Source organism: Apiospora hydei, assembly GCF_038363865.1.
Source record: "Apiospora hydei strain CBS 114990 chromosome Unknown utg000006l_segment0_segment0, whole genome shotgun sequence".
In the NCBI taxonomy this organism is placed as follows: Eukaryota; Fungi; Ascomycota; class Sordariomycetes; order Amphisphaeriales; family Apiosporaceae; genus Apiospora; species Apiospora hydei.
The window spans coordinates 1,739,019-1,764,831 of record NW_027117365.1 but is presented as its reverse complement, the minus strand read 5'-3'; the positions used below and the strand labels follow the sequence as shown (position 1 = coordinate 1,764,831).

The window sequence follows — 25,813 nt, the reverse complement described above, 5'->3', positions numbered from 1 at the left end:
TTTTTGGGTCATTGGGATTGCTGACCCGAAGTTCTCACTACTTCATGTGCTGTGAAGAAGGCAGGACGAGTTTATCTCTCACGGCAAAGAACTCTATTTGGAGTTGAGAACCTTGCAAATTCAGACGTACGATTGAACAATAAAGCGAGTCGGGATAAAATAAGACGAACTTGGTAGCCACCAGGATAATAGACGTAGGCTAGCTGGCAGTTACTTCTTGATCGCTATCTTGTAGGTAGTATCTACATGTACTCTGCTTGATGCAACTGTTTCAGATAGCCACTTCAATAGCAAACTCAAGCTGAAGAAGAAAATCACTAGTGAGCGCCCATAGTGGCCTTGCGTTCGAGAGTCTTCGCGATAGCGGGTCGGGCCATGAGACGTTGCAACCAGGCATGGTAGTTCGTGTATTGCTTAGTCTTCTCACCGAATTCTGGAATGATTGCCTGTGCGACTGTTTCCCAGGTAATGAAACTGATATCGGCGTAGGTGCTGAGATAGCAAATGGTCAGATTCATGTTATGCCAACCGAATACAGATCGGCTTTGAAGGTACGGAAAGCATTGAGAGGGGGTATGCAATCACAGAACAAAGGACTCACCATTTGCCGCCCACGAGATACTCTTTCCCCTCCAAGCACTTATCCAAAACCGACATCACCCGCAGAGTCTGCTCCTCGTACCGCTGGATTGCGCTTTCGACCTTCTCTGGGTGAAAGAATTTGAAGAAGGCAAGCTGGCCGTAATAGGGGCCCTGGCCAGAGACCTGGAAGATCAGGAACTGCTTCGCGTGGTACTTCTCCGGGAACGTGTCAAAGCTGATCTTCTTCTCCTTGTCGTAGGTATCGACGAGGTACTCGATGATGGCACCAGACTCCCACAGGGTGATGCCAGTGTTTGGATCTTGGATCGTGGGGACACGGCCGTTGGGGTTGAGAGAGATGTACGGTTCCTGCTTGATTGTGGACGGGTCTTGGAAGATCTCCTCGTAAGGAACTCCAAGCTCTTCCAGGATCATCACCACCTTCCACGGGTTCGGACCCTGGGCTATGTCGGCCAATCTTAGCTTTCTGTGGTTCGCTGCGATTCAGAAATAGACCAACCATGTTGATAGAGCACAATAGGCTTCAATTCCGACATCGTCAAGGATAGGAGAGGATGTATAGCGGTTCGAAAGCAAGGAATTGGTTGTCAAGGATGATACAAGCCAGAGATACGACGAGTCCACAGAATGACGGTAATACTGTCCGGGCTGTCGTTGGTATCAACAAGACGAATGATATGGGCCTTTTATACCCAGTGATCATGCTCCTTGGATTCCAACAGAGCCAGCTTTATAAGCAAAGCGAGGGAACAGGTACACAATGTCGCAAACCTCATTTGTAAGCCCGTGTCTTCAGCCAATAACAGCACTTCCCGCCGGAGTTGTTTCCTTGGCTTGGCCATTGGCCTATCAGCGAGCTTACCGCCGCAATAATGAGGCAGGGGGCTTTTGGACGACCTGCGGGTGGTCGCGGAGTCACGATGGATGAATATGCCGTCGTAGGTATCTTGCCTCCATCCACGTCATTTGCTCAAGGCGTTGAGGGTTTTCCTTGAACCGTAAGGATCAACTCCTGTGCATTGTGGTCGCCTTCGGAGAAGCGGATGCCGACACCCAAACCAGCCAGCCCCTCGTCTTCTGCCGGGCGATTCCAAAGCATCTGTTGCACTTTGCCATCTGGCAGGCACGATATGAAGCCCATAGGCCAGCGGCTGCGTCCCAAGGAATCCCGAACGCCCTTGGTGGCAGGCTTCTGCGCTACCAACAAGCCGATGACACCATCTCCACGCCAGCCCGGAGGTGCTCCGACGAATGCACCCTCGAGTTCGCGTATCAGACGCGGTCCGATCATGGTCTTGGTGGCAGCAGCCTTACATTGCATGATGACCCGGAGCGGTCTTGGGCTCGATGGCACCACCCAGGTGCCGATCAAGTCGATCCCAAAATCCCCGCGCCCTCCTACTCGCTTGACGTCGAAACCAAGCCTCCTCAGCGTCGAGGCCACTTGGTATTCGTAGTGAGTGCCAACGTAGGTGGTGGACTTGGTGTCCAGCCCAGTCCGTTGCGCATAGGTCGCATAGCTGGTGGTATCATAGTGCTCGCCACCATCAGCAGCGCCCAGAGACGCCAGGGCACTATCCACATCTTCTTTTGAGCGGCTATTGGTAGACGAGAACGACTTCTGATGAGGGCCGAGTAATTTATGGCGAAGTATACCAAAGATGTTTCGTGTAACTCTCCAGCGGATACTACGACACCCTGGGGGTAGACAGACGACCATTGTAAAAATGAGCCAGCCGTAGAGTTCGGCGTGAGCTGGAATGCACGAGTTTCAGTGAAATATCAGGTTTGTTATGTCACGGGTGATGCGATAGCAAGCGCTGCTTCGAGAAGCTCAGTCCATAACATTGAACATTCTTCTTTCTCTCCGGGGACCCTTGTCGGCCGAAGCACCTACGCACCTAAGCACTGGGGGCAGATGGAGACCCCACCAAAGCTCCAGTCAGTCTCTCAGCCTCTCAGTCTCTCATACCCAAAGTACCTACCGAGTGTTAACAAATGCGCTGATGCGAGCATCTTACACCACCAGCCTATTCCTTGTTGAAGTCGCAAAGCATTTACTTGCCAGTCCTCCTCGGACCTTAGACGGGTGACACGTCAATATGGGTGACAGACTCACGCAGCTGCAAGATGCAGTTGACGAGGTATGCGCCCACTTGCAGCAGCTAAACCCCAGCCAGACCTGTGCGCCATGCTGACCAAGGCCTCACTCGCAGCTTGCGCAGCAGTTCGTCGCCTGCATTCACTACGTCCATCGACATCACAACCTCGAGACCTTGGGCCCCAGCGACGAGATCCGCGTATTGCCCAAGGATGCTGAGCAAGAAGGTCGGTGATTGTGGATCGGATACTACTGGCCTCCCCCCCGAGACAATGCTAATCGGCAGCGCGTAGTCGACTCCCACCCGGCCGAGGTTTTCAAGGCAGCACAAGTCGAGCTGGCGCAGGATCTCATCACCAAGGAGCAGCAAATCGAGTACCTCATATCCATTCTGCCAGGTCTAGATAACAGCGAGCGAGATCAGGAGCGCAACATCAAGGAGCTGGAAGACGAATTGAGGTTGGCCGAAGCACAACATCAGCAGGCAATTCAAGAGAAGAAAGACATCATGTCCAACCTTGACGAGGTCATCCGAAGTATCCGAAGGCCATAGTAGGGCGACGCATTTGGCTACATGATTTACGATACCCAACAAGTAGGCGTTATAGGCGTAGGGGACTTGAACAAAACAAGAAGCATATCTATTTGCACTCCATCAGTTGGTTTAAGATCGCTATCCAGCGTTTGGGGCACCTGTGGGCGCTGGCAAACAAGCCCAAAGTGCCCACCCTATCCTCTACGTAATTCTTCTCCCGACGCCTCAACACCGAGATCCTACACCACAGGGGACTTAGAAAGGAAGAGTTGCAGAGGCCAGGCAGGTTGGCATTATCAGGTCGATGCGAAGAATTGGGGATAGCAGTTGCGCAGCTCTTCCAAGTGTCGAATCTGAAACTGCGACGCCGGGGTTCTCGGGGCCTTGACTCCTTCCTCCACTAGGTGTGCTGCTGTCCAGCCTATCTGCTGTGCGCCAACGCAGTTTGCGTACGAATCATCTGAGGGAATTAGCCCTGCCGTTCCAAGAGTGACACACGACTGTTACTTACCAACGAAGTAGCAATTTTCCGGTCGCTCGACTCTGGCTTCCTTCATGGCCTTGGCAAACATGTCGGGGTGAGGTTTACAGAGGATCCGAGTAGCTGCGTAGTCGCAGTAAGTCAGGCCTTCGAACATATCCTCGATGCCGAGGAGACGGATGACCCTCCTGCCGTGGTTCACGTAGGCATTCGTGAAGAGCCATGTTTTGACTTTGGTCTTGTCAATGTCCTCGAGCAACTTCCGCAGCTGAGGGTTGGGTTTGATGATGCCTTCCAGCGGTAGGGCATCATCAACTTTCGCGTTGTACTCGAGGGGGTCAATCTGATGGTGGCGGACCAGTCCCTCAATGGCCAGTCCGTAATTTTGGTAATATTCCTTGTGAAGTCGGACAGCCTCTTGTTCGCTTACCCCAAGGTGCTTAGCGAAGTATTGGTCAATCAGATCTGCCATTAAGTCATGAACTTTGGCACCTGCAGATGGGTTGGTGAATATGACACTTTCCAATCTTGACAAGCGAGAGACTTACTCTTGGGATATAAACAGTTATCTATGTCACTTCATACGTGTTAGCCGGGCTTATGCGGTGGACGGTAGACGTATTATATATGCGTACAAGAACAGGACAGGCCTGGTGTCCTCGCCTCCGTGCGGCTCTCCGGTTTGCGACCCCATTCTCACTCTTAAGAATGGTGCGGGATTATCTCTGTGTATGGTGCTGCTGTGTTCAAATCTGTTCTGTGGATGAGAAGAAGGATGTGTATAATGATCGGGACTATATGATCTGAAATGGCCGGTAAACGGATGAGTAGCCGGAGGGCACTGTTGAGGCTTTATCGATCGCGTGAAGGGCGCGTGGAGTTTGTGCCAGAGTCTAGCATTCATGGGGGTTGTCGAAGTCTCTATCTCATTAATGTATATTCGGGATGCAGGAACTGTCCTGACGTTTCTATGCTGGGGCATTGAGTCACCGGCGAGCGTGATACAGTATTACGGCTTGACTTAGACCTTCCTTGAATGGGCTCCAGCCACAGCCTCTTGTGGCGCATTTGGAGTTGTCGACATGCAATCTTGAGCTTACCTATGGCCCAATTATCCATGGGCCCATAATACGTACTTACCTAATCAGTAATCTTAGTACCTGGCTGCTGGTAAATTCAATGTTGACAGTTCCGTCCTCCGACAATTTAGAAGCAAGCCGCCTTCCCTTTGCTAACCCATTTTAAATACCACAACCAAACCACCATAACATTGCTCGCAGTTGGGAACTGTGACGCGTACCTCTTCATCATCTCATCACTGCACGGCTGCGTTGGTTTGTACTACACGTGCGACTGACCTTGCTCCACGATACACACCTCCTGATGATTGTGTAGCCTACTCTCATCGGCTTCTTATCCTGATACCGGGGGTCGAGTTTCTTGGATGCTTGAAGCTCTACTAATCAACCACGTCTGCCCAGAATGGCACAAGCAAGCATGGCAGTATTGCCTGTGGCGCCAAGTACGGTATTATCTGAAGATGAGCTACGACAGATTCACGAGTATGACAGAGTTGTTCAGTTCCGAGATGCCGTCCTATCAGGCTCCCACCCCCATATCAAACCACCAGCCCAGTCTGGTGCGACGAAAGCCCAAAGTAATATGCAGACATCTTCGTCGCTTGGCGATTCAAATGGAGAGACTTCTGGCTTACTGAAACCTGCCCGTGTCCATGATTATCGATTGGGCAATTCCCAATCCTTCCAGGCCAACTCGCCCCAACCGGCAATTGCTCCCGCTGCGACGACCGGTGGTGGCCTTGTGAACTTCGCCAAAGACGCGGCGGCAGGCGCTGCTCAGTTCGATCCCCTCCTACTCACAAAATCTGATGTACTCGTGAGAGCCGAGTTGCAGCAGCAGAGGCAGAGAATCGAGAAGGCCCTCAGAGAAGAGCTAGAACAACGTCGTACTGCTAGTAAAACAACCCAGCCAGCTGAGCAGGAGGCTGACTTGGATCTCCCTGATATTCTTGCAAAAGCCCTGACTTTGGTCCAGGCAACTGCTCCGCCTGCTGATGCTGAATTAGCTGCTAACTCCTCGGACTCAAGCGACTCCTTCGATAACAACACATTCTATTCCAGTCAGCATGATACTCCAGAGCCCCATCTGTCCTCTCCTCGAGCTCACAGCGCGTCAGAAGATGTTCCGATGCGAGAAACCACTACTTCAGCTCCCCGGATTCAAGTCCATGATGAAAACTCTAGAGCAGCGAATACGCAGCCGGCTTGTAAAGCCTCGACATCCTTAATAGCCTCGAACGATGCCGCCCATCGAAACCATCTGGTACAGAATACCCAGCCCTACATGGGAACTGCTGATACTGCCAACTTTGCTGGTTTAGTGTTGCAGGGTCAAGCTCCTGCTGTGTATTCGCAATATGGCATTGGAAATCCAAGTGAGGGCCGGATGCAGGCTGGTGACCAGGTCCAGCCGATGGTCATCAGCTCCAACGGTAGTGGCTCGACCAGCCGTTCTGATGATAGACATGATGCCGATGGACGAGCTGGACCAAAGCAGCACCGTCAAGCAGGCCTAACTGTCCCACGCGAACCCCCGTTTATACGAGGCCATGACCTTCAACCATATGCTCCTCAGCCTGCCCACGTTTCTCCCTTGGCGACGTCGCGCCAGCCAACTATGCCCGATCCTGATATCAGTATATTACCCGGAGCGCCGCCACAAGTCGCGGCGTTGAGACAGGAAGTTGGCAATGGGACGTCTCCGGAGAGCTCCCCGCAAGGCGAGAAGGGCAACAAGAAGAAGAACAACAAGAAGAAGAACAAGAGAAAGGCAGCAGCAGAACGACCAGCATCCCCTTTCATCAAGCCCGAACCCCGCTCGCCATCGCCGCTTTCCGCGCCCCAATTTTCAAGGCCGACCAAGCGCCAGCGCCCTTCGCTACGCCAGCAGGAGCTGAACTATGACGAGCCTAGAAGACAGCAGTCCGTCGAGGTAATCCACGACGAATATGACCCCAGGGTCACACGAGAAGAGAGGCTACCGCCCGCGGTTGGGTATGAGAGGGTCATCGAAGACGCTTATGGACGTCATGTGCGTCAATCTGTTGCGGCAAGCAGTCAAAGAATTGAGCTGCCCGTGTACGAGGACCGAAGGCTGGATGAGCCTATCCAGTACGTTCGACGTGCTCCTGAGCCGTCGTCCTATGCTATTCCATACGCTCCTTCTGAGGCCCGTCCAATGCGTTCAGCGACGTACTCTGTAGCTGATGCCCCGTATCGAGAACCCATTGCTTATTACCCCGAGGGGCGAATGAGTGTTCGTCCTGGGACTGATAGAGCTCGATCTCGGTCTCCTGGAAGGGCTGAGTCCCGATCTGCTACGACCATGGCCCCCCAAGACCCCCAACACGAATTATTAGGGATCAATTTGGACGTGAGTACATTGAGCCCCCGCCTTTGCCACCAGTTTCACGTCTTTCCGCCGCACCGCCTGGGAGACCTCTTGAACACGAAGTTATCTATGAGCGTCTTCCTGCCTCGGGCACATTTGAGCAAGACGGTATAATATACAGGCGGGCCTCCCCTGCGTCAGCACAACGGAGGGTTGTAACACAACCAGACTACGGCGCTGTAGACTACCGAGGTTACCGACAGCGAGACTACTCTATACACTCGGTGCCTCCCATTCCTGGACACGAATATTTCCAGTATCGAGGCACTGAAGAAAGGCGACTTCCGCCGGAGCCCTCACAGGAATACGCTATGAGGCCCAGCAGTGTTCGGCCACAAGAACCTATACGGTACGAGTACCCAAGGGTACAAAGCATCAGACCATCCGAGGTTCCAGTCAGAGAATATGCCAGCAGTATCCACCCAGAGCCGAGGCGCGAAGTAGCTCCTCCAACATACCGCGAGTATAGTGTAAGGCCAACAGAGCTGGATATGCCTAGGCGCGAATACAGTGTTCGTCCCATGGAGCGCTATTATGAGAGGCCTGTCCTGCGTGACGACGAAGTGGCCTACATCGAACCACCACGCACGGTGCAGCGCGAGATTGTGTACGAGGATGGCCGTAGGGAGGTGTACCGATAACCGGAGTGTTCGAATTCGTTTGCATGGAGGAGTACATTTGCAGCAACAGAACCACATTGAGGTTGTATATAATGGGGGTTCTGGAAACCTGCCCAAGACACTATATCAATGGTTTACGAAGTGATTGTTGTGTTGTATTTAGCCTACCGACGGAGACGTGTAGTGGCAGGTCGCCTGTATTATGAAATTAATTTCCAAGTCAAGAGGCGCTTCAAAGCACAGCGATAACCCAACATCTGATTACGTGACATCGGCATCGAATATCGACGATTATTATAGTTGACTTCCTGGGTCGGGTTGCGTGTTTGAGAAAACTGCGCCCCTTTCTTTGGCACAGTCTACTTTTTTATATTGACGAACGTACGAGAGATACCAGCGTGTATACGCATGCCTCCCTCGGCGAGGAGCATTGAACAGGGCAGGATACGCCTGACCTTGCAACCAGGTAAATTACCTCATACGATTCGAGCGTCTTCCATAAGATGTTGCCGGATTCGGATCTATGCGATCGAGGGAGGGGCGCTTTGCACATAGGAAGTGGGCGCGCCGCGCTATGACGAGCCTTTGTATTCATACGGTACCTTTTTTTTTTTTTTTTTTTTTTACCGCTTTCGCTTTTCATACCTATATATTGGAAGTATGTAATTTAATAACTGTAATCATGGCAAACAGGGCCGTAGTCAAAGAGAACTTCGAGCGACTCGGCGGGGCTTTGATCTTTCACCCGTTCCTTCTCCAGGGAAGTTCGGGATCGGCAGAATTACCCGAACCGGCGTTCATCGGGGCTCACGATGAATGGATGGATCCCTCTTCTCAAGAAACCAGGCGAGGTCCTCCCAGCCCTATCTGTGCCCCACCATGATATATCACCGCCACTGGCAACTACACCGGAAGTATACACACCACTGAGGTGTTGTCGGCATAGTCAAGCCCCGCGGCTGAAGGAACTACGTCGAGCTCACAGCGGTATTGCCCCCTTGTCCAAGGAAAAAGACTCGTAATCCCGCTGCGGACTTCGGCGTTTTCTCTACAGAGTCCGTAGGGTGCTGACGTGGATTGACACCACCTATCCTAACCGTCAAATATCGAGCGAAGTTAGGTTGACTCCGGTGAATCGTATCCAGCTCGCTTTCTGCTTGCACTCCTTGCCCCCCTCGGCAGACCGATTTCATGATTCCCGAGCTCCTGTCAAATGCCAGGTACGTGCGGATCACCCGGCCGCTAAGGTAGTCTCTGGGTCTTCGATGTTTGCTCCCGAGGTTCCAACAAATCGGCTGTCTAGGTGCATCAATACTTGATATCGGTAGCCCAAGAAATAGAAAGGGCCGGCCTATTGCAATTACGCGTCTGTCTCCAGTTAGGTAAATGCTCCAGGCTTTATAGAATGGTCTATAGTCATAGGCCCTAGAGTCGATTACACTGCATTACGGCGGTCCAAGCTAAAGTATTTGCACCCATTCCAATCTCTGCGGATTCCATAATCCTGTGAATAAGACATGCTATGAATACTACTGTCCGTGGAGGGCCGTGGACGCTTGCTTCAAATTGCTCGACTCTGGAATGTTTCGTCTGCTAAGCATTCGCAGATCTTGTTGAGAAGCTGGCAATGGTATATACTGGAGTCTTGGTTTCCCTACTCGGAATGTTGGTATGTAACCAGACCAACATCGCTTCAGCCCGTTGACAGCCAGGCTGTGTTTCGAAACGACGCGATTGAGGTCCGGCGAGCAACGGAGTTTGCAGTCTGCAGGAGAGTCATTTCAGATATCAACAAAGGATTCGTCCAACTATTCAAGGACGAGGGGGAAACAAGGGCCTGCGGTCCTGCGCGTCGTAGATTGTGTGGACCCTGTCTAATGTTGGTTGTGGCTATGTCGAGACACGAGTAAAATTGAGCTCGAATTTGCTTTATGTGTCTGCCTCGCCGTGGCAGAGGGCTGTTTGAAAACTTCTTGGGACTTTTATGACACGGACAGCCTATTAAGGTTGCTGCATCCCTGTCCATCCTTGGCCAGCAGCCTGTTTTCTTTTCCTGCCAGGATTTCATGATAAGGTAGGTGTCCGGATCGTGGGCAGGTACCTAGGTATTGAAATATATGGAATCCAAGAAACGGTGGCGGTTCTCTCCGAAATGGTCGGCTTACCTTACCTTCCACATTAGTACCTACAGTACTTTGATAGCCAAGATCTCGAGAATGGATGCCATTTGCATACACCAGTCACCTCAAACGGTTGTCAGGTAGGTACATAGGAATGAACGAAGAATATTCGACACCGCATGAACCATCCATGGCTTATTGACCAAGGTGCTCTCAGCTTGCCTAGACTTCCAACCCAAAATCGGCACCAGAGTCGCGGATGCGCCGAAAATCACTGCCATGGGAACCAAGTCTTCGCGTGTTTACGTTCCCAATGCTCAGTAGAGTATGTACCTAAGTAAGTAGGTAGGTATGTACATACATTCAGTGTTGGCAGATTGATTGATTGATTGATTGATAAGCCCAGGTTCGGTCCCAATACGGTGGGGATTTCGACAGTTGGCTTTGGTCAAGACGGGAACAAGATCTATCGCATCGGTATAGTTTGGGGTTATATCGCATCCCTGGGGCTTCTCTGCTTGACTTTTGCCCTACTTCCGCATGCTGGAGAAGGACAAACATTGAGATTCAGCGTGAAGAGGCGTACCAGTTGAAAGCAAACGCTCCAGTCGCTTGGAAGTACACCTGATGTTTGTAGGGTAGGTATGGCGACGAAAAGGTGGGACCAATCACCTAAATTCAGCCCTCAATATGTGGAAGGTCACTACATCTACCTCACATCGGTAAGTACATAGGTGCTTCTATATAGATCTTTCAGTATCCCGGCAGTTATTGAGTCCAAACAAATCTCCAATCGACGCCATGATACGGGAGGTGACTAGATATATCCATGTAGGTTTCAAAGCATCGACTCTGGGCAGTTCATGAGGTCAGGTAGGTACATGGAAACCTGGTAGGAGGAGGGTTCAATGTATCATCGGCGGATCAGTGCACGGATTTTTAGCAGTGAAGGGCCTGTAAGTGGCCAAATTTGGCACCGTTACCTATCCGTCCAGCGCCCCACTGGCCAGTCTCCCCCAGCAAAAAACCCAGCTGTGGAGGACGCACTGCTACCCGCTACCGCACCAATCTGATCCAATACCCTGCTGTAGCCAGGCAGGCGAGAGAGAGAGAGAGGACGAGCGAGAGCAAAGCGAGAGAGCAAAGCAGTGTAGCTCTGCATTGGCTGCGGCGGTTGACAGCGCACACTTCCTGGCACCATACCACAACCACACCACCACTTCTCTTTTCTCACCATCTTCCTTACTCCTCACTACGCCTCAACTCCTCCCACCTTCTCCCCATCTTGCATTAGAGGTGGTATTGCCCTGCGCCAAAGGAAGAGAGAGGTTTGAGATTGATCCTATTTCCTCCTCATTCCCTCATTCTTTCCTTTTCTTCTTGACACCCTCTCTTTCTCCCTTCCCTCCGCCCCGTTCCCCTCCCTCTCCCCCCAGTGATACCCCATCCCTCCCGTCACCCGCGTTTTTTCTCCCCAGTCGGCGGTACATCCTTGTTGTCGGATTTCCTGGCCCTCGCGTTGCTGCTCTGCGTGTATATGCCCTCTATCCATCATGCAAAAGCTCGCCAATATGCGTCACTGGCCCGAGAGGATGAGTCCTAGCTTCGGCATGTCATCCAGACCGAATATGAACATGACATCGATAAACCCTCATCAGAAGACCGCCGCCCCGGGAGCTCCGCCGTTAAGTCCCTCGCCCGCTGCTGACAGCACGATACACTACTCGTTCAACGTGCCATTTGCTTCCGACCTCGCCGGCCCCAACACCGAGGAGATTCTGCACGCCACCGGAGATTCAGTAATGCGATGGACTCATCCTGGGGATGCGCCCGACGACGTGCCAATCTACGAGCTGCCCGTCCATGCCCAGAACGTTGCCAACCTGGGTAACATGTGCATGGAACTCACAAAGGGGCCGCTCCCCATCGAGGCTCACGTCATCTCGACTACTCCAAAACACCTCAAGGGCCAGGTCACGACTGTGTGTCTGTCTGGCGCCCCGGAACTGGTCCACAAGAGCCGGGAGACCATTCTCAACGAGACCCCGTTGGCGCTGGTATGCATAGATAATCCACGTTGATTAAGTTTGCCCATCCTGACTGAAATTACTTTGCAGCGTTGTACGACGGTAGATGTCGAGTACGCTCTCATTGCCGACTCGAAAGCAGGCTCTCTCTTTAAGCATGTCACCGACGCTTTGAACACGTTCGCCCAGTTCTGTGGCGTCGACATCTTCATTCTCGGTCCCAAATTAAGCCCCATGCTAGACGGACTCAACGGCGATGTCGAGGTTATTCGAGATCAGAGATGGCGTGTCGCAATCTATGGAGATATAGAATCGTCAGAACACGCAAAAACACAAGTCTTGATCTTCATCGATAAGTTGCTTGGTCGGACGCTTGACATCATGCGCGTCGAGAGCACCCTGCATCCCATTGTCTGCGGTCGGTCCCGAAAGAACATCAAGCTGATCGAGTCGGCTACCAACACGGCTATCTACTTCCCACCCTTTGCTCAGCTCTACCGCTACTGCCCGCCCAACGCCCAACGTCGAAACCCTGAAGAAATCTACATTACTGGCGAGAACCCTCAGGGAATCGAGCTGGCCAAGCGTAAGATACACGAGCTGGTCAGTCGTACCAAGCTGTTCATGAAGGATGCCGTGGCATCGCCCGCCAAGATTGACACCGTTCTCATGGGCCGCATGGACAAGGTGCGCAAGATCATGGAAAACAACGGCACCTACATTATGTTCCCGCCGCTCGCTTCCCAGCGCAACATGATTAGAGTACAGGGTGTCGAAGGTCTTCAGATTGAGCGGACCATGAAGGAAATCATGTCTTTGGTAAGTTCCTCCCTCTCCAAGCCATGATTATCCCTGTTCGACTGACTTTGTTCCTATGACTAGGCCGGGCAGTTTTACTACGCTTCGTGGTGGATTCAACAAGCTGGGGCCTCTCAGCTTCCCAGTCCTCAAGAGATTCGTGTCATCTTGGGGGATATTTGTGCCAACTCTGATGCCGACATCTCTTTCGACAAGATGACGTTCACGGTCACAGGCTCCGACGACGCCGTCAAGGCTGCACTGGCCGTCTTATCTCAGATCAAGTTCGTCAACCAGACTCAGCACCAGATCAGGGTGAAGATCGAGCTAGCCAATGAGCACAAAGAGTTTGTCTCCGGCAAGAAGAATGGCAAAATCAACAAGATCATGACCCAGAGTATGTTGGCACCCTCACTTCCAAAGCAGATTCGTATCTGTACTGACCTATTCTTCTCCACAGGCAACGTCCAGATTATCTTTGACAGCTTCAGAGAATACAACTTCGACATTGATGTGATTGCACCAAGCTATGACTCTATGAAACAGGGCCTGGGCCTTGTTGAACAGGAGATGCCAGCTTCCATTTCATTCCATGTCCCAGACCAGTATCATAAACGCATTATTGGTATCGGTGGCCAACACATCCAGCGTATCATGAAGAAGCACTCGGTCTTCGTCAAGTTCTCGAATGCTATGGATCGTGGTGGCATGGGCCGTGAGGACGATGATGTCAAAGTTGACAATGTCATCTGCCGAACGCCTGCCCGCAATGCTCAGAACCTGGAATTGGTCAAGTCCGAGATCTTGGATATGGTTGATCGCGCTGTGAGTCCAATGCGATTCCTTATCAAGCAAGCAATTGACTAACATTATCTGGCTTAGCACTCCGAGTTTACCTCACAGGTGGTCACTGTCGATCGCCTTTATCATCGTCAGCTGATCGCTCGCCTGCCCGAGATCGAAGATCTTGAGAAGAAATGGAACTGCAAGATTGTCTTCCCAAGCACGGAGCAAGCAAGCGACGAGGTTACTGTCACTGGTCCGGAATGGCAGGTGCCGCTCTGCGCTGACGAGTTCCTTGTATGTTCTCCCCAACTTTCCATACTAAGTATTTGTATGTGTCAAGCTAACAAACCTGGAAGGGCATGGTTCCTGAAACCCATGAACTCATACTGACCCGAACCCCATCTCTGGTCAAGTTTCTGGAGTCTCCCGAATTTGTCAATGACCTGAGTGGCAAGCTCAAAGCTCAGTACGAAGTCACCCTCGAGGTTCACGAGAACCCCGAAGAGAAGACGGACGACGGGGGCCGCACCATGACCTTGCTGTGGAAGTTGACTCGAAACAATGCCGGCGGCCTTCGAGATGCCATCGACTTCCTGCAGGCACAATTTGCAGCTGCTAGTGTCGAGGCTACTGTTGTCAAGGTGCCCTGCCCCGACCAAAGTCGGACTCGTTCGAAGATACGCTCCAATTCTTCGATTCGAAACTTCTCCAACATGCCCCTACTGTTGTTGCGACAGACTCGCCAACCAAGGCAGGATTTGGCGAGGAGACGTCGCAGCAGCGCACCACCACTCTATTCGATAAGCTCCGGAAGCCGTCGCAGCTTCTTTCATCGCTGGATCGCAGAAAGAACAGCTCTCACTCCGTCAATACTTTCTTCAAGGGTTCTAGTAATGTTTCCAAGTCGTCGTTGATCTCGATTGAATCGACACGCAGCTTCAATGCTGACCGCAATCCCTGGAACGATAGCGGCGTCAATCTTCCAGACGATGACGGCAACCCTTGGTCGACCCGTCACTTCGGTAACGGCTTCGACAGCAAGTTGACACCAAATAGCATCACCCATGGCGGTGGTGACGTTACTCCTCGACATGGCACGCGTGCCTCGGGAGACAGTGGCCGGCCGTCCACTTCTCATTCTACAAATTCAGGATACCCCGGTCCCATTGGACCCTTCCGTTAGATTTTTCATCTTTTAGATGTTCTCGAACGTGCAATACCCCTTCGGCTGGATATACCCTGGCGTCGTCAAAATACCCGATCCTTTGATTTTGCATTGGTCGGTTCTGTTGTTGATTTCACATTTGATTTTGGTTTCATTTTCTCTCTTTCTCTCTCTCTCTCCCTCCCTCCCTCTTTCTCTTTCTCTCTCTCTCTGTCTCTTATTGCTTGCGTTGTCCTCGTTTTTGACGCCTGTTTTCCCTTTCGTTATTCGATGTCTACAGGTGATCGGGCCACGCTGTACACGATATGGCCCACCTATATCCACGACTCTCCGACATGATACCACGAGTTAGCTGTTCGAGGGAGGAACGGCGTTTGCAACAGATCGACTGGCGAATACACCCCCTATGATACCACAAAAAGCACCAAAAAGTCGATATTACGGAACAAATACCTCAAAACGCGATGATTTTCTCGGGCTCTTTATTATATTCGGCGTCGGCTTTCATTCAAATACCCCGCTCCTCCTGGTCTTCTCGGTCCTTGGACTGGCGGGAGTCCTACGGCATCGTGGACTATGACGGACACACAAAGCAACACCAGACGTGGCATGCCGGAACTGAAGGAAGATGTCGGCAGGGAAGGTTGTGAAGCTACGGCTGCCTGTCTTTGTTGGGCGGTCTGCCAGGATGGAGGGAGAATGCACATTGCTTTGGAACAGGGAGATGGCGGGCGCGATGACATGATTGGCATGGTAGGATGGCGGATTGTCAAGTGTACGATATACGGAGATGATAAACGCAATGATACCCTCTGGTTTCCTACAGCATATTCGGTTCGGACCTCACTGGATCCTCAACTTTTGATAGATATACATTGGTGACACTTGATGTGATTTTGCGATGATGCTTGCCACGCAGTACTTGGCTTGTCCTGGGCCCTGCCCCCCTCCCTGGGCCATGTATTCCCGCGCACTTTGCTGAGCCAAACACGGATTTGGTCAAGCAAATGGGCGACGCGTGGCCTCGTGAACCTGTGCAGTAGGCAGAGTCATAATATATGGTTCCCGTATTATCAAAAGTGGGTTGGACTTGCATACTATTTATTGATGGACCTGGGAGGTGCTGCTGGTCGGTCGGGGCCACTCGAGCAAGCAATTATTAGTGAATCGCCATCAGTGCCGTGTGATGCAAAAGAGGTGTGTCTTTGGCAGGCAGGTGGCTGCATCCTACTTTGCAACCTACCTAAGCCATACCTACCTACCTACTTACGTTTTAGCAAAAAGTGACGGGGAAGGGACAGGGCTCCAGCCAGTGCCAGCACTCAACCCATTGATTGAATGGTTGCACAACTAATCTAGCGGCATACTAACTCCAGTACCTCCCGTCTCTCAATCTAACCTACCAGACGTACCTACATCCTTAAGGCAGATCATATGAATCAAATTGATGTTGTTATCCCAGACGGATGTGGTAATTTGATGGATGTTTAGAGAAGGCGCGGCGACGATCCGACATGTAGATCCGTACCTGCATTGAATGCGAATCATTGGTATGTGCTGCAGCTCGCCTGAAAGGGCAGGCAATGGAACATAAAGTAGGTAAGGCTTGCCCCCAGGTCACCTCAGCCCTGGCTTCTGCATCCAATGTAGGTAGGTGTACCTGGAACATAGGTCGACATCGACATCGACTGCATGAGGTCTCGTCGCGCCTTCATTTCTCGTTCATTGGTCGATTGGACCAGCAATCCCCTCTCCCCACGGCCAGCCCACGGCCAGCTCATGTCATTGGAAGCCAACCTACCTCTCCCACCAACTAGATCGACGCCTGTTTGTTAGAGCTTCCCTTCGTTCGCCTGCATCCTTTCAACGTCATCCCCGCTTTCACTTCCACTTATCTTGTTTTCTTGACCGTTGTGTGACGTGAAGTCTACTACTTACTATCATCTTACACCCAACACGACCACCCTTGCACCCACGCAACTAACCATGGCGGACCCCGGCGAGAACCCCCCAAGCGCCCCGAGATCGACGTCGACGACGAGGGCGCCATTGACGATTCCGAGGATCTGGACGATGACATGGTCCAGCTTCAGCAGATAAAATCAGAGGCACGCCGTCGTCAGTCCAAACCCGGAGAGTCCCGCATCCAGCAGCTCCTGCCGGTTCCCTTTCTGCCCAACATCCGGCCACTCTCACCATCTCGGATCTCGAGTCCTGTGTGGCTCTGGAGAATGCTTCCTTCAGCGATCCCGAGCACCGTTGCACGCGCGAAAAGGTCGGTGCTCCCGCTTTCCCTTACCTTTTTCTCATTCGTCGCTGTTTGGATCCGACGATGCCCCATGGCCACCATGGCCCAGGCCAAAACACTTGCGACGTCCAAATCTAACTGAATTATAGTTTGAGTACCGTCTCTCAAATAGTGCCGAAATCTGTATGGGCCTGTTCCTTACTGTGGCCTCGGAGAAAGTACAGGAATTTGAGATCGACACGGTACGGACTGCTTGGCCGGTCGAGACGGGTCGCAGTGCGGTCAGTGTCTTGCTGGCTCATGTTGTAGCAACCAAGTGTGATGGCGATGTCATCACGGACGATGCCATGGATTACCCGAGAGATTTCCGGACAGTCAAGTCAAACTCTACCAAACTTGGTCACCAAGAGAGTGGCCGCACTGTAGCCCTTCATTCTTTGGCTGTACACCCGAAACTCCAAGGCTGCGGGCTCGCAAAGCTGCTCTTGAAGTCGTACATGCAACAAGTCAACAATTCCGGGACCGCAGACCGGATTTCACTAATATGCCAACAAGTGAGTTGCATGCCACCCCAGAAGAAGAACGAGTTGATACTGACAGCTCGCTTTAGTACCTTGTCGACTTCTACCTTCGGTTTGGCTTCAAGTCTCTTGGACAATCCAATGCCAAGTTTGGGGGAGGTGGATGGTATGATATGGTGAGTTGCAAAACACCGACTGACTCACTTCCACTTTCTTGCTCTAACAAGGATCTCGCAGACCTTCACGCTAGGCGGGCCACCAAAGAAGTAAGCAGATAATACACCCACCTCGTGGCTTCTTCATCTTGCTTATCTTCCATTCTTGTACTGCCTGGCATCAGGCCGGGATATGAGGTTCCTGGCCGTCCGAAGCATCCGTTACGTTCAGGGCTTTCGTAACAACAAGCGGTTGTGATCAGCGATGGCACATGCATGTCTCGTACGAGATGATTTGGTTTTTTTCTCTGTCTCTCTCTCTCTTACATTGTCGTTTACACAGCATTGCGTCATTGGTAGCAGTAGTCATGCCGGCATTTGATACCCAGCATCCGGGGCTCCTCGCGCGACAAGCAGCGGTTGATCTTTGATTTTCATGTGGAAGATTGCATCGGCTCTAGAGTGTTGCCTTTTCTATTGAGAAGCGAAATAGTGCGGTTAGACTTCCATAGACTTACAGAGTACGAGTTCTCTGCATAAGACTTATACCGTGCACATATCGTGGGAATCCTGCCAGACAATGGTTTCCTCAAACGCAAGGGCGACTGGCTTCGTGTGGCTAACAAGATGCTCCGATCGGCTACCGTCTTTGACACTGGAAACCTTGCGCCCAACCCTTCAAGCTCCGTCGATTAGCTCTTTAGAAGATATTGTCTGGGATGGTTTGACGTGTTCATTTGTGCTCGCACGTGGTCTCATAGGCTACCAAGACAGAACAAGGTCTCTCAATCACTAGCTCCGTACTTGGACCGATATTCCTCAATGGCCTTGAGCTGGTCCTCGGTGGCGAAGGCCCCGGACTTCAGGCCGTGAATGATGTCCTCGAGGTTCAAGATGGCGACAATGGGGATGTCGTATTCCCGGCGCAGCTCGCCGATGGCGCTACCCTGGGAGTCGGGCAAGGTCTCCTGGCGGTCGAGCGCCACGACGATGCCGGCCACAATGCCGCCCTCGGCGCGGATCTTGTTGATGGCCTGTCGCTTGGCGGTGCCGGCCGAGACAACGTCATCGATGATGAGGACGCGGCGCTCCTTGAGCGGGGCACCGACGATGGAGCCGCCCTCGCCGTGGTCCTTGGCCTCCTTGCGGTCGAAGGAGTACTCGACGCTGCCGTAGCGCGCCTGATCGAGCTGCGCCAGGGCCAGGGTGGCGGCCGTGGCGAGGGGAATGCCCTTGTAGGCCGGGCCGAAGATGACGTCGAACTGCAGGTCGGAGCCGGAGGAGAAGTTGGCGTGGATGGTGTGGGCGTAGGCCGTGGCGAGGGCCGAGAGGAGGTCGGCGCGGTAGAAGTCGCCGGCGTTGAAGAAGTAGGGCGAGATGCGCTTCGACTTGAGCTCGAAGGTGCCCAGGCGCAGGCAGCTTCCGCGCAGGGCGGCCTGGAGGAAGGTCTCCTTGTAGGACTCGAGGGACATGGCGGCAGAGATGGGATTGGGTATATTAAGGGCGGAGGGGGTTAGGTGTGAACCGTGGCTTGCTGTTCTAGGTATAAGGAGTGACAAGAGAGAGAGACTTTCCTAGCTGTCACGTCGCCGTGGGTAGCAAACAAGAATAAATCAATCCAGGAAGCCGAATTAGGAGGAAAGCTACCTACTCAATGTACTTCTTCCTTTTACTTCCCCCCCCCCTCCGCCTCCGCCTCCGGTGCCATCCACCTCTCTCTCTCTTGTCACCAACTCTGATCCTCTTCTTGCACGGCATCTAAGTCCAGGTGGGGTCTAGATTTGGACTCTGTAAGGTGGGGTGGTCCACTTTTTGCATTTACTTCTCAGTGGACTGCTGGCGGGGTAAAAGTGCGCAAAATCAAAATCTGATCGAGAGACTTTGCCGGCACTCACCGCCAAAAATTTCCGTGGAGGCAAAACCGCCCGTCCATATACACGATAAACCACTGCTTTGTACTACCAGCCAGTCGGTAGCAGCACTTATCAGGTGCAGCCCATTCTTCAGGAAAACAACCACCCTGCTGCCGCCCTCCCGACCGATTGAATCCATTCCTACTCCATCTTCGGCACCTCGACACCTTTTCCCACCGCCAAGATGAAGACCACTTGGAAGGACGTAAGTGCGCACGAGGAAAACCTGCGGCGGCGCTTCCCTTGCTGCTGCTCTTAACAGTCTGCTTCGATGCTAACTTTTTTTGCCTCTCCCCGAAAGATCGCCCCGGTGCCCACGAGCCAGGAGTTTCTCGACATCGTCCTGAGCCGTACTCAGCGCCGACTCCCGACTCAGATCCGATCGGGCTTCAAGATCAGTCGTATCCGAGGTTTCTATACCCGAAAAGTCAAATTCACCTCGGAGACATGCGCCGAAAAGGTACAGACAGACCCTTTTCCCACTCGCAACCCGCCATGATGCGCAATGCACACGGTTATTCGCGAGCGCATCTGGGATGCGGAGAATGGACAACGAGGAGGAAACGCTTGCTTGTCCGACTTGTCGCTTACATCTACGCTGCCAGTTCGATGCCATCCTCAGCGGCTTCCCGCGCCTGGCCGATATTCACCCATTCCACGCCGACTTGTATGTGTCACCATCCATTGCCCAGCTTCCTTCCCGGCGAAACCCGAGGAAGGCTGAGTCCGAGCGTGCTCATGAAATGTTCTTTTGCTGACCGACTGATTGCCAGGCTTAACACTTTATATTCGTACGTAAATACAATCCCTCCGTTGTACCCCGCCAGGGCGCAGACCCATCTAGAGGGACGATGCAGTGAATTTCTGCGCTCTGCGACTCATTTGGGCCTGATGTGGCCGTGGCCGCACCTGGTAACCTCTGCTAACCCAAGCATCTTACAACAGACGAGACCATCTCAAGATCTCCCTCGGTCAAATGTGAGTTACCCGCTGATTCCATATGATAGGCGAGTTCTGACAAGGAAAAAAGATCTACCGCGAAGCATCTCGTCGAGACTATCAGTCGTGATTACGTGCGCCTAATCAAATATGCCCAGTCGCTGTATCAGTGCAAACAGTTGAAGCGCGCCGCCCTGTAAGTGCCCCCTCCCTCTAACGAATGCCATCAAAGGCGAGTAGTCAGTCGACATGAGCTTATACTCATTCTTCCATTGCAGCGGTCGTATGGCAACGTTGATCAAGAGACTCAAAGACCCCCTGCTTTACTTGGACCAAGTACGGGAACATCTCGGCAGACTTCCCTCCATCGATCCGACAACACGTACCCTTCTGATCTGCGGCTACCCCAATGTGGGCAAGAGCAGTTTCCTGAAATCGGTTACCCGCGCGGATGTCGAGGTGGAGCCGTATGCATTCACCACCAAGTCGCTCTTCGTCGGTCACTTTGATTACAAGTATCTTCGGTTCCAGGCGATTGATACCCCTGGTCTTCTTGACAGCCCCCTGGAGTCCAAGGGCCCTATCGAGCTTCAGAGCATCACAGCAATTGCCCATCTCCGCTCCGCTCTGCTCTATTTCTTCGACTTGAGTGAACAATGCGGATATACCGTTCACGCACAGATCGAGCTTTTCAAGTCGCTTAAGCCCCTTTTTGCCAACAAGCTCGTATTCCTGGTTGTCAACAAGATCGATGTCATGAGACCCGAAGACCTGGACGCTGAGACGGCCAAAGAATTCCAGTCGCTGCTCAACGATGCCGATGTTGAGATGCTTCAGCTGAGCTGCAACACCCAAGAGGGTGTCCAAGAAGTCAAGAACGCCGCTTGCGAACGCCTGATTGCCGACCGTGCCGCAGCCAAGGTGAAGGCAGGAACCAACAACTCGGGTGACGTGGGTGGCCGCTTGGCAGATGTGATGAAGCGCATCCACGTCGCAATCCCCGAGGGCGGTCTTCGCGAGACCTTCATCCCCGAGGCTGTCAAGAACATGAAGAAGTACGACAAGACCGATCCCGAGCGACGGAGGTTGGCCCGTGACGTCGAAGAGGAGAACGGTGGCGCTGGTGTTTACAACGTCGACCTCAGAGCCGATTATCTGCTCGAGAACGACGAATGGAAACAGGATCGCATTCCCGAAATCTTTGACGGAAAGAACGTCTACGACCATGTTGATCCGGATATTGAGGCCAAGCTGCAGGCACTCGAGGAGGAAGAGGAGCGCCTTGAAGCCGAAGGCTTCTATGAGTCGGAAGAAGAAATCGATGATGAGGAGGAGGCGCAAATCCGAACAAAGGCCGAGCTGATCAGGGAGAAGCAGGCATTGATCCGCAACGAGGCTAGGATGCGAAAGTCTCTCAAGAACCGCGCAGTCATTCCTCGCAAGCTCGTCAAGCAGCCTCTTTCCGAACTCGAGGAAGGTCTGGATGTATTGGGTGTCGATACGACAGATCTTGGCCTTCGGGCCCGGGCTCAAGCCAACACACGTGGACGTTCCGTTACCAGATCTCGTATGGGTACTGAAGACGGCGACGCCATGGATGTCGACTCGACTCCTCGTGATAGACTGCGATCCAAGAGCAGAGCCAGGAGCCCGGCTACGAACAGACGTGAAGATGGTGTGGTGGATGCCACCGCCCGCGACAAGGCTGAGAGACAGATGAAGTTGGGCCAGCGTAAGATGAACCGCATGGCCAAGCAGGGTGAGGCCGATCGCCATGTCGGTACCACCATGCCTAAACATTTGGTAAGTTGCCCTCATGAGAGAACCCTTCAATATCCCCTCTCGAAACCAATACTAACCTCATTTGCAGTTTGCTGGCAAGCGTTCGATGGGCAAGACCAGCCGCAGGTAAACGCGCGGCTCGGGATGGCGTGTTATTATGTCTGCGAGTGGATGTCTCACGTTCTAGTTCAGGCTTTCATGATGGCGTTCTCTGGAGTTGACCGGGAAATATGTCTCAAAAATGTTTTTTTAGACGCGGTGCATAAAAAGATCTAAACCCCCATTCATTCATCACCGCCTTGTGATACATCGGCCACACTGTCCGATATCAAAGCATCCGGTCTCGCGACTTCCAGCACGTGCTCTCTCCTTCGCCATGGCTACCTTACGTGACTTGATGAATAGTGACACATCTTCTTGGCACAGCCTACTACTATACGTACACATGTGTTTGCAACCCAATGACCGATTTTTTTCTTTTTCTCTCTGCAACTGTTGCCCCATTATTCTTATCTCTAAAGTGGGCTGGTCCATAACATATAGAATCCAAAGCTTTCATACAGGAAGCCCCGACTTTCCGTATCATACAGGGAGGCACAGGGAGGCGGGAGGTGGATGGTTGGCATGTTCGGGATGAGAGTACCCAGAAATACACTCCCAAAAGAACCACGACCCATCGGTGTCTACTTTCTCGTATCCATCTCATTATCCATGAACACACCCAAGGCGTTCAGGTGGTCCCTTTTTGCTAATTCCATCTGCTCACTAAAACTGTACTCTCTACCCCCTATAAAACGCCCCCCTTTTATTTTTGGTATGATGTGACCTCGACGCCTTGGTCAAAGTAGTGACTGCGGTCGTGAGTGATAAACTAGACCGTTACTTCGCGTGCGGGGGAACTCCGCTGGAAGGGTATTACGAAGTCGATTTTGCCGGAAAGGGTATAGGGATGCATACTATTTCTTCCTGAAAGCGGGTGGGTGATGATACGGCTGGTTGGTAACAACACTTGAAAAATCATCCATTACCAACACAGTTCGATCAGTTTGGCTTAAGGCATCAAGCAATGCTTTCGAATCGCCTTGGGGCCATGCTCGCTGCAATTTGTTGTTAGCAATACGCTCTCGTATTCATGGTGTACGAATAGGTAGGTAGATGGAGTAGAGGGGGTTGTTGACGATGTTGTTCGGACATGTAGGAGATATTCAAACTTACTTGTAATCGACCCGGCTGAGACTCGAGAGACGCTGAGCATCTTGCATGTCGTTACCAGGATGCACGCAGTACACGAGGCGACCGGCGACAAGTGCGCCCAGGAAGTGCGCCTCTTCATAGCCGGCCTTGCTCCAATCCTGCAGATAGTTTGGCAGCTGGGCCAGCTTGATGCTGGTCGGCGTCTGCGCGTGCGACTGGTGGGAGGCATGCGCGTCCGCTGTGGCAGTACCTGGGACACCAAGCGAAGCGGTCGTAGCGGCTTGCAGCAAGGGGTTGACGGAGCTGGTTGTAGGCAGAGGCATCTGACCCAGAGGAAGCGAACCACTCGTGGAACCCGTAGGGGTCTGCGATCCGGTGCCAGTCGGGGTAGCCATATTAGAGGGAAGCTCTGATGTGAACATGGTGGCAGTGCTGGGGGAGATGAGATAGTGTGATATTAACGTCTGGAGGACGTTTTCTTTGAGGCCTCGCAACCTGCTTCCATTGCCTACAAACACAATATTATTCCAGCATTCCGGTCGTTTACTCAACTCGGGTATGCTCTGAATGGTATTGTAGATGAGTCTGGCAACCTGGTCGATGTACTCGCGCTCAACAAAGAGGAATCTCTCCAGTCCCACCTCAATGTCTTTGCGGATACGTTTGGTCCGTCGCTCCGTTACGGAGCTGGTTGCCTCAGGGGCAAAAGGCAAAACGTCCGTGGCCGTCTCGGCCGTGGGTGCAGGAGGTGCGGGAGCGGCGGCGGCGTCTCCTTCCACCTTGGGCGTCGGCTCGGCTGCGGCTGCCCCATCTCCGTTGGTCGCAGGCGGGGCCGCAGACTCTGGTTTGGGTGCGCCATTGGAGAGCGGGACTTGCACATCCTCGTGGACCGTCTCTTCATAGTGGAACAGGTTTGTCTTGCGCTTGGCGTTGGGCAAGCGGGCGGGTCTGTTGGCGGCCGCTTCGGCTTCTTGAGCCTTGCGGTGCTTCGCCTTGGCTCTCTCGGCCTTCTCCTTCTCCTTCTTGGCGAGGAACTCTCGTGTGTTGCCGCTCGTAACGATATTGGCCACGTCAAGAACACCCTCGTCCGCTGCTTTGTCGTCGATTCCATTCTCGGCATCTACGGCAGTACTGGAAGCCGCTATCGTGGGCTCGTTGATTCTAGGTGCCTCGACCGCGAATTGAGCCGAGGCCTCAGCGGCGACGTCTTCGTCAGGAAGCTCCATACAGTTCTTAGCAGTCGCGACGTAAGGCAAAACTTCGGCGAGAGGGGGACTTTTTCAGCTGTTCACACATGTCCAGAGTGAAGCCCTTCTCCTTCAGCAGCCCGTGCAACTTCTTGGTCAAGACGTTGCTGCCCGCCTCCAAGCCGGGTGTGAAGTAGTCCAGGCTCTTGTGAGCGACCAGGTTACTGTCCCAGATACAGGAAACGTCCATCTTCTCGTAGCCAATGTCGACCACTGTCATGTTGAGCCACTTGAGGCCATACTGCGCAGCATATGCGCTATGCATCAAGCATAGAGCCGGCGTCTTGGTCTTTTCGAATATGAACCGCGCAATAATTTCATTGTCGCCACGAGTCCACTGCGGCGAGGCCATCAGCACTATGGGGGTATTATGATAACTTGTCGTGAGAAGTTGGTGAACGTGGTCAAGGAATGCCAAAAAGGCCGACATATTGGCGATGCGACCTCTCTGGATGGGGTAAATGGCGCCCTCGCTCGAGTCTCGGTCCTCGACGTACTCAAACTCATCGTCATCTTCGGGCTTGGCTGCGTCACCGCCACCATTCGCGGCGGCGGTGGCCTTCTTCCGCTTGTACGTATGGTAGGGAAGGTAGTCATCGGTGTCCGGGTCCTTGAACATGCGGGTGGGGAGGCGGTGCGAAGGTAGTGTAAGCTCATTGCAGCCCAGTTGGGCAAGTGTAGTCTGACTGCCGGGGCAGATCACGAGGACCTGCTCCTCCTTCCATTTGCCCTGCTGGCCCGACATGTTGCTTGCAGTGTCGCCCCGATGTTGCTGGCTCTGGAATATGCCCCCTTATGCGTCCACGGAAGGGCGGCACGAGAGTTGTCGGCTGCGATCTTGTCAGGTTTAGAAACACGTTCGTCGCGCAAAGTCTACGGTATGCGGTACGCCCTGCACCTTTCTCTAGACGAATCCTTCCTTTCCGAGGATGGTCCCTCCGGAACCGTAGTCGCAGTGGTCTATCGGTACGGTAGAGCTGTAGAGCTGTAGCTGAGTATGCGCGAGTCTGACTCTTGAACTCGGGCGCGACCAGCCACGTACCGGCTAGTTGGGGTCTGTAATTGGGAACCAAGGTTCGTGGGAGCTTTTGTCGAAATTTCGAAAAG

At 52.8% G+C, this 25,813-nt stretch overlaps 10 protein-coding genes across 10 annotated transcripts; 5 read left to right on the top strand and 5 right to left on the bottom strand.

Annotated features, from left to right (window-relative positions):
* Positions 1 to 317: 317 nt before the first annotated feature.
* PG997_007744 (uncharacterized protein) lies at positions 318 to 1,139 on the bottom strand (the record flags this gene model as incomplete). The annotated part of the gene is made up of 3 exons (XM_066812059.1): positions 318 to 492; positions 602 to 1,046; positions 1,103 to 1,139. The coding sequence occupies 3 exons, from the start codon at positions 1,137 to 1,139 to the stop codon at positions 318 to 320; spliced, it is 657 nt and encodes a 218-aa protein (XP_066667401.1).
* Positions 1,140 to 1,573: 434 nt separating this feature from the next.
* Positions 1,574 to 2,323, bottom strand: PG997_007743 (uncharacterized protein; the record flags this gene model as incomplete). Its single annotated transcript, XM_066812058.1, has 1 exon — positions 1,574 to 2,323. The coding sequence occupies one exon, from the start codon at positions 2,321 to 2,323 to the stop codon at positions 1,574 to 1,576; it is 750 nt and encodes a 249-aa protein (XP_066667400.1).
* Positions 2,324 to 2,705: 382 nt separating this feature from the next.
* Positions 2,706 to 3,257, top strand: PG997_007742 (RNA polymerase II transcription mediator; the record flags this gene model as incomplete). The annotated part of the gene is made up of 3 exons (XM_066812057.1): positions 2,706 to 2,747; positions 2,820 to 2,931; positions 2,998 to 3,257. 3 exons carry the CDS (start codon positions 2,706 to 2,708, stop codon positions 3,255 to 3,257), a joined length of 414 nt encoding a protein of 137 aa, XP_066667399.1.
* A 278-nt stretch (positions 3,258 to 3,535) lies between these two features.
* On the bottom strand, positions 3,536 to 4,414 carry PG997_007741 (pyrimidine 5'-nucleotidase; the record flags this gene model as incomplete). The annotated part of the gene is made up of 3 exons (XM_066812056.1): positions 3,536 to 3,699; positions 3,751 to 4,247; positions 4,356 to 4,414. 3 exons carry the CDS (start codon positions 4,412 to 4,414, stop codon positions 3,536 to 3,538), a joined length of 720 nt encoding a protein of 239 aa, XP_066667398.1.
* A 788-nt stretch (positions 4,415 to 5,202) lies between these two features.
* PG997_007740 (uncharacterized protein) lies at positions 5,203 to 7,832 on the top strand (the record flags this gene model as incomplete). Its single annotated transcript, XM_066812055.1, has 2 exons — positions 5,203 to 7,013; positions 7,160 to 7,832. 2 exons carry the CDS (start codon positions 5,203 to 5,205, stop codon positions 7,830 to 7,832), a joined length of 2,484 nt encoding a protein of 827 aa, XP_066667397.1.
* A 3,652-nt stretch (positions 7,833 to 11,484) lies between these two features.
* On the top strand, positions 11,485 to 14,863 carry PG997_007739 (KH domain-containing protein; the record flags this gene model as incomplete). Its single annotated transcript, XM_066812054.1, has 6 exons — positions 11,485 to 11,988; positions 12,049 to 12,777; positions 12,841 to 13,581; positions 13,639 to 13,836; positions 13,899 to 14,183; positions 14,204 to 14,863. The coding sequence occupies 6 exons, from the start codon at positions 11,485 to 11,487 to the stop codon at positions 14,723 to 14,725; spliced, it is 2,979 nt and encodes a 992-aa protein (XP_066667396.1). The 3' UTR covers positions 14,726 to 14,863.
* Positions 14,864 to 16,290: 1,427 nt separating this feature from the next.
* Positions 16,291 to 17,746, top strand: PG997_007738 (uncharacterized protein; the record flags this gene model as incomplete). Its single annotated transcript, XM_066812053.1, has 5 exons — positions 16,291 to 16,306; positions 16,634 to 16,869; positions 17,105 to 17,509; positions 17,566 to 17,652; positions 17,714 to 17,746. The coding sequence occupies 5 exons, from the start codon at positions 16,291 to 16,293 to the stop codon at positions 17,744 to 17,746; spliced, it is 777 nt and encodes a 258-aa protein (XP_066667395.1).
* A 670-nt stretch (positions 17,747 to 18,416) lies between these two features.
* On the bottom strand, positions 18,417 to 19,103 carry PG997_007737 (Orotate phosphoribosyltransferase; the record flags this gene model as incomplete). Its single annotated transcript, XM_066812052.1, has 1 exon — positions 18,417 to 19,103. The coding sequence occupies one exon, from the start codon at positions 19,101 to 19,103 to the stop codon at positions 18,417 to 18,419; it is 687 nt and encodes a 228-aa protein (XP_066667394.1).
* Positions 19,104 to 19,728: 625 nt separating this feature from the next.
* On the top strand, positions 19,729 to 22,395 carry PG997_007736 (nucleolar gtp-binding protein 1 protein; the record flags this gene model as incomplete). Its single annotated transcript, XM_066812051.1, has 7 exons — positions 19,729 to 19,749; positions 19,807 to 20,004; positions 20,150 to 20,211; positions 20,490 to 20,522; positions 20,575 to 20,679; positions 20,762 to 22,286; positions 22,354 to 22,395. 7 exons carry the CDS (start codon positions 19,729 to 19,731, stop codon positions 22,393 to 22,395), a joined length of 1,986 nt encoding a protein of 661 aa, XP_066667393.1.
* Positions 22,396 to 23,316: 921 nt separating this feature from the next.
* On the bottom strand, positions 23,317 to 25,451 carry PG997_007735 (chromatin remodeling complex subunit; the record flags this gene model as incomplete). Its single annotated transcript, XM_066812050.1, is given in 3 exon segments — positions 23,317 to 23,362; positions 23,481 to 24,734; positions 24,754 to 25,451. The coding sequence occupies 3 exon segments, from the start codon at positions 25,449 to 25,451 to the stop codon at positions 23,317 to 23,319; spliced, it is 1,998 nt and encodes a 665-aa protein (XP_066667392.1).
* Positions 25,452 to 25,813: the final 362 nt, after the last annotated feature.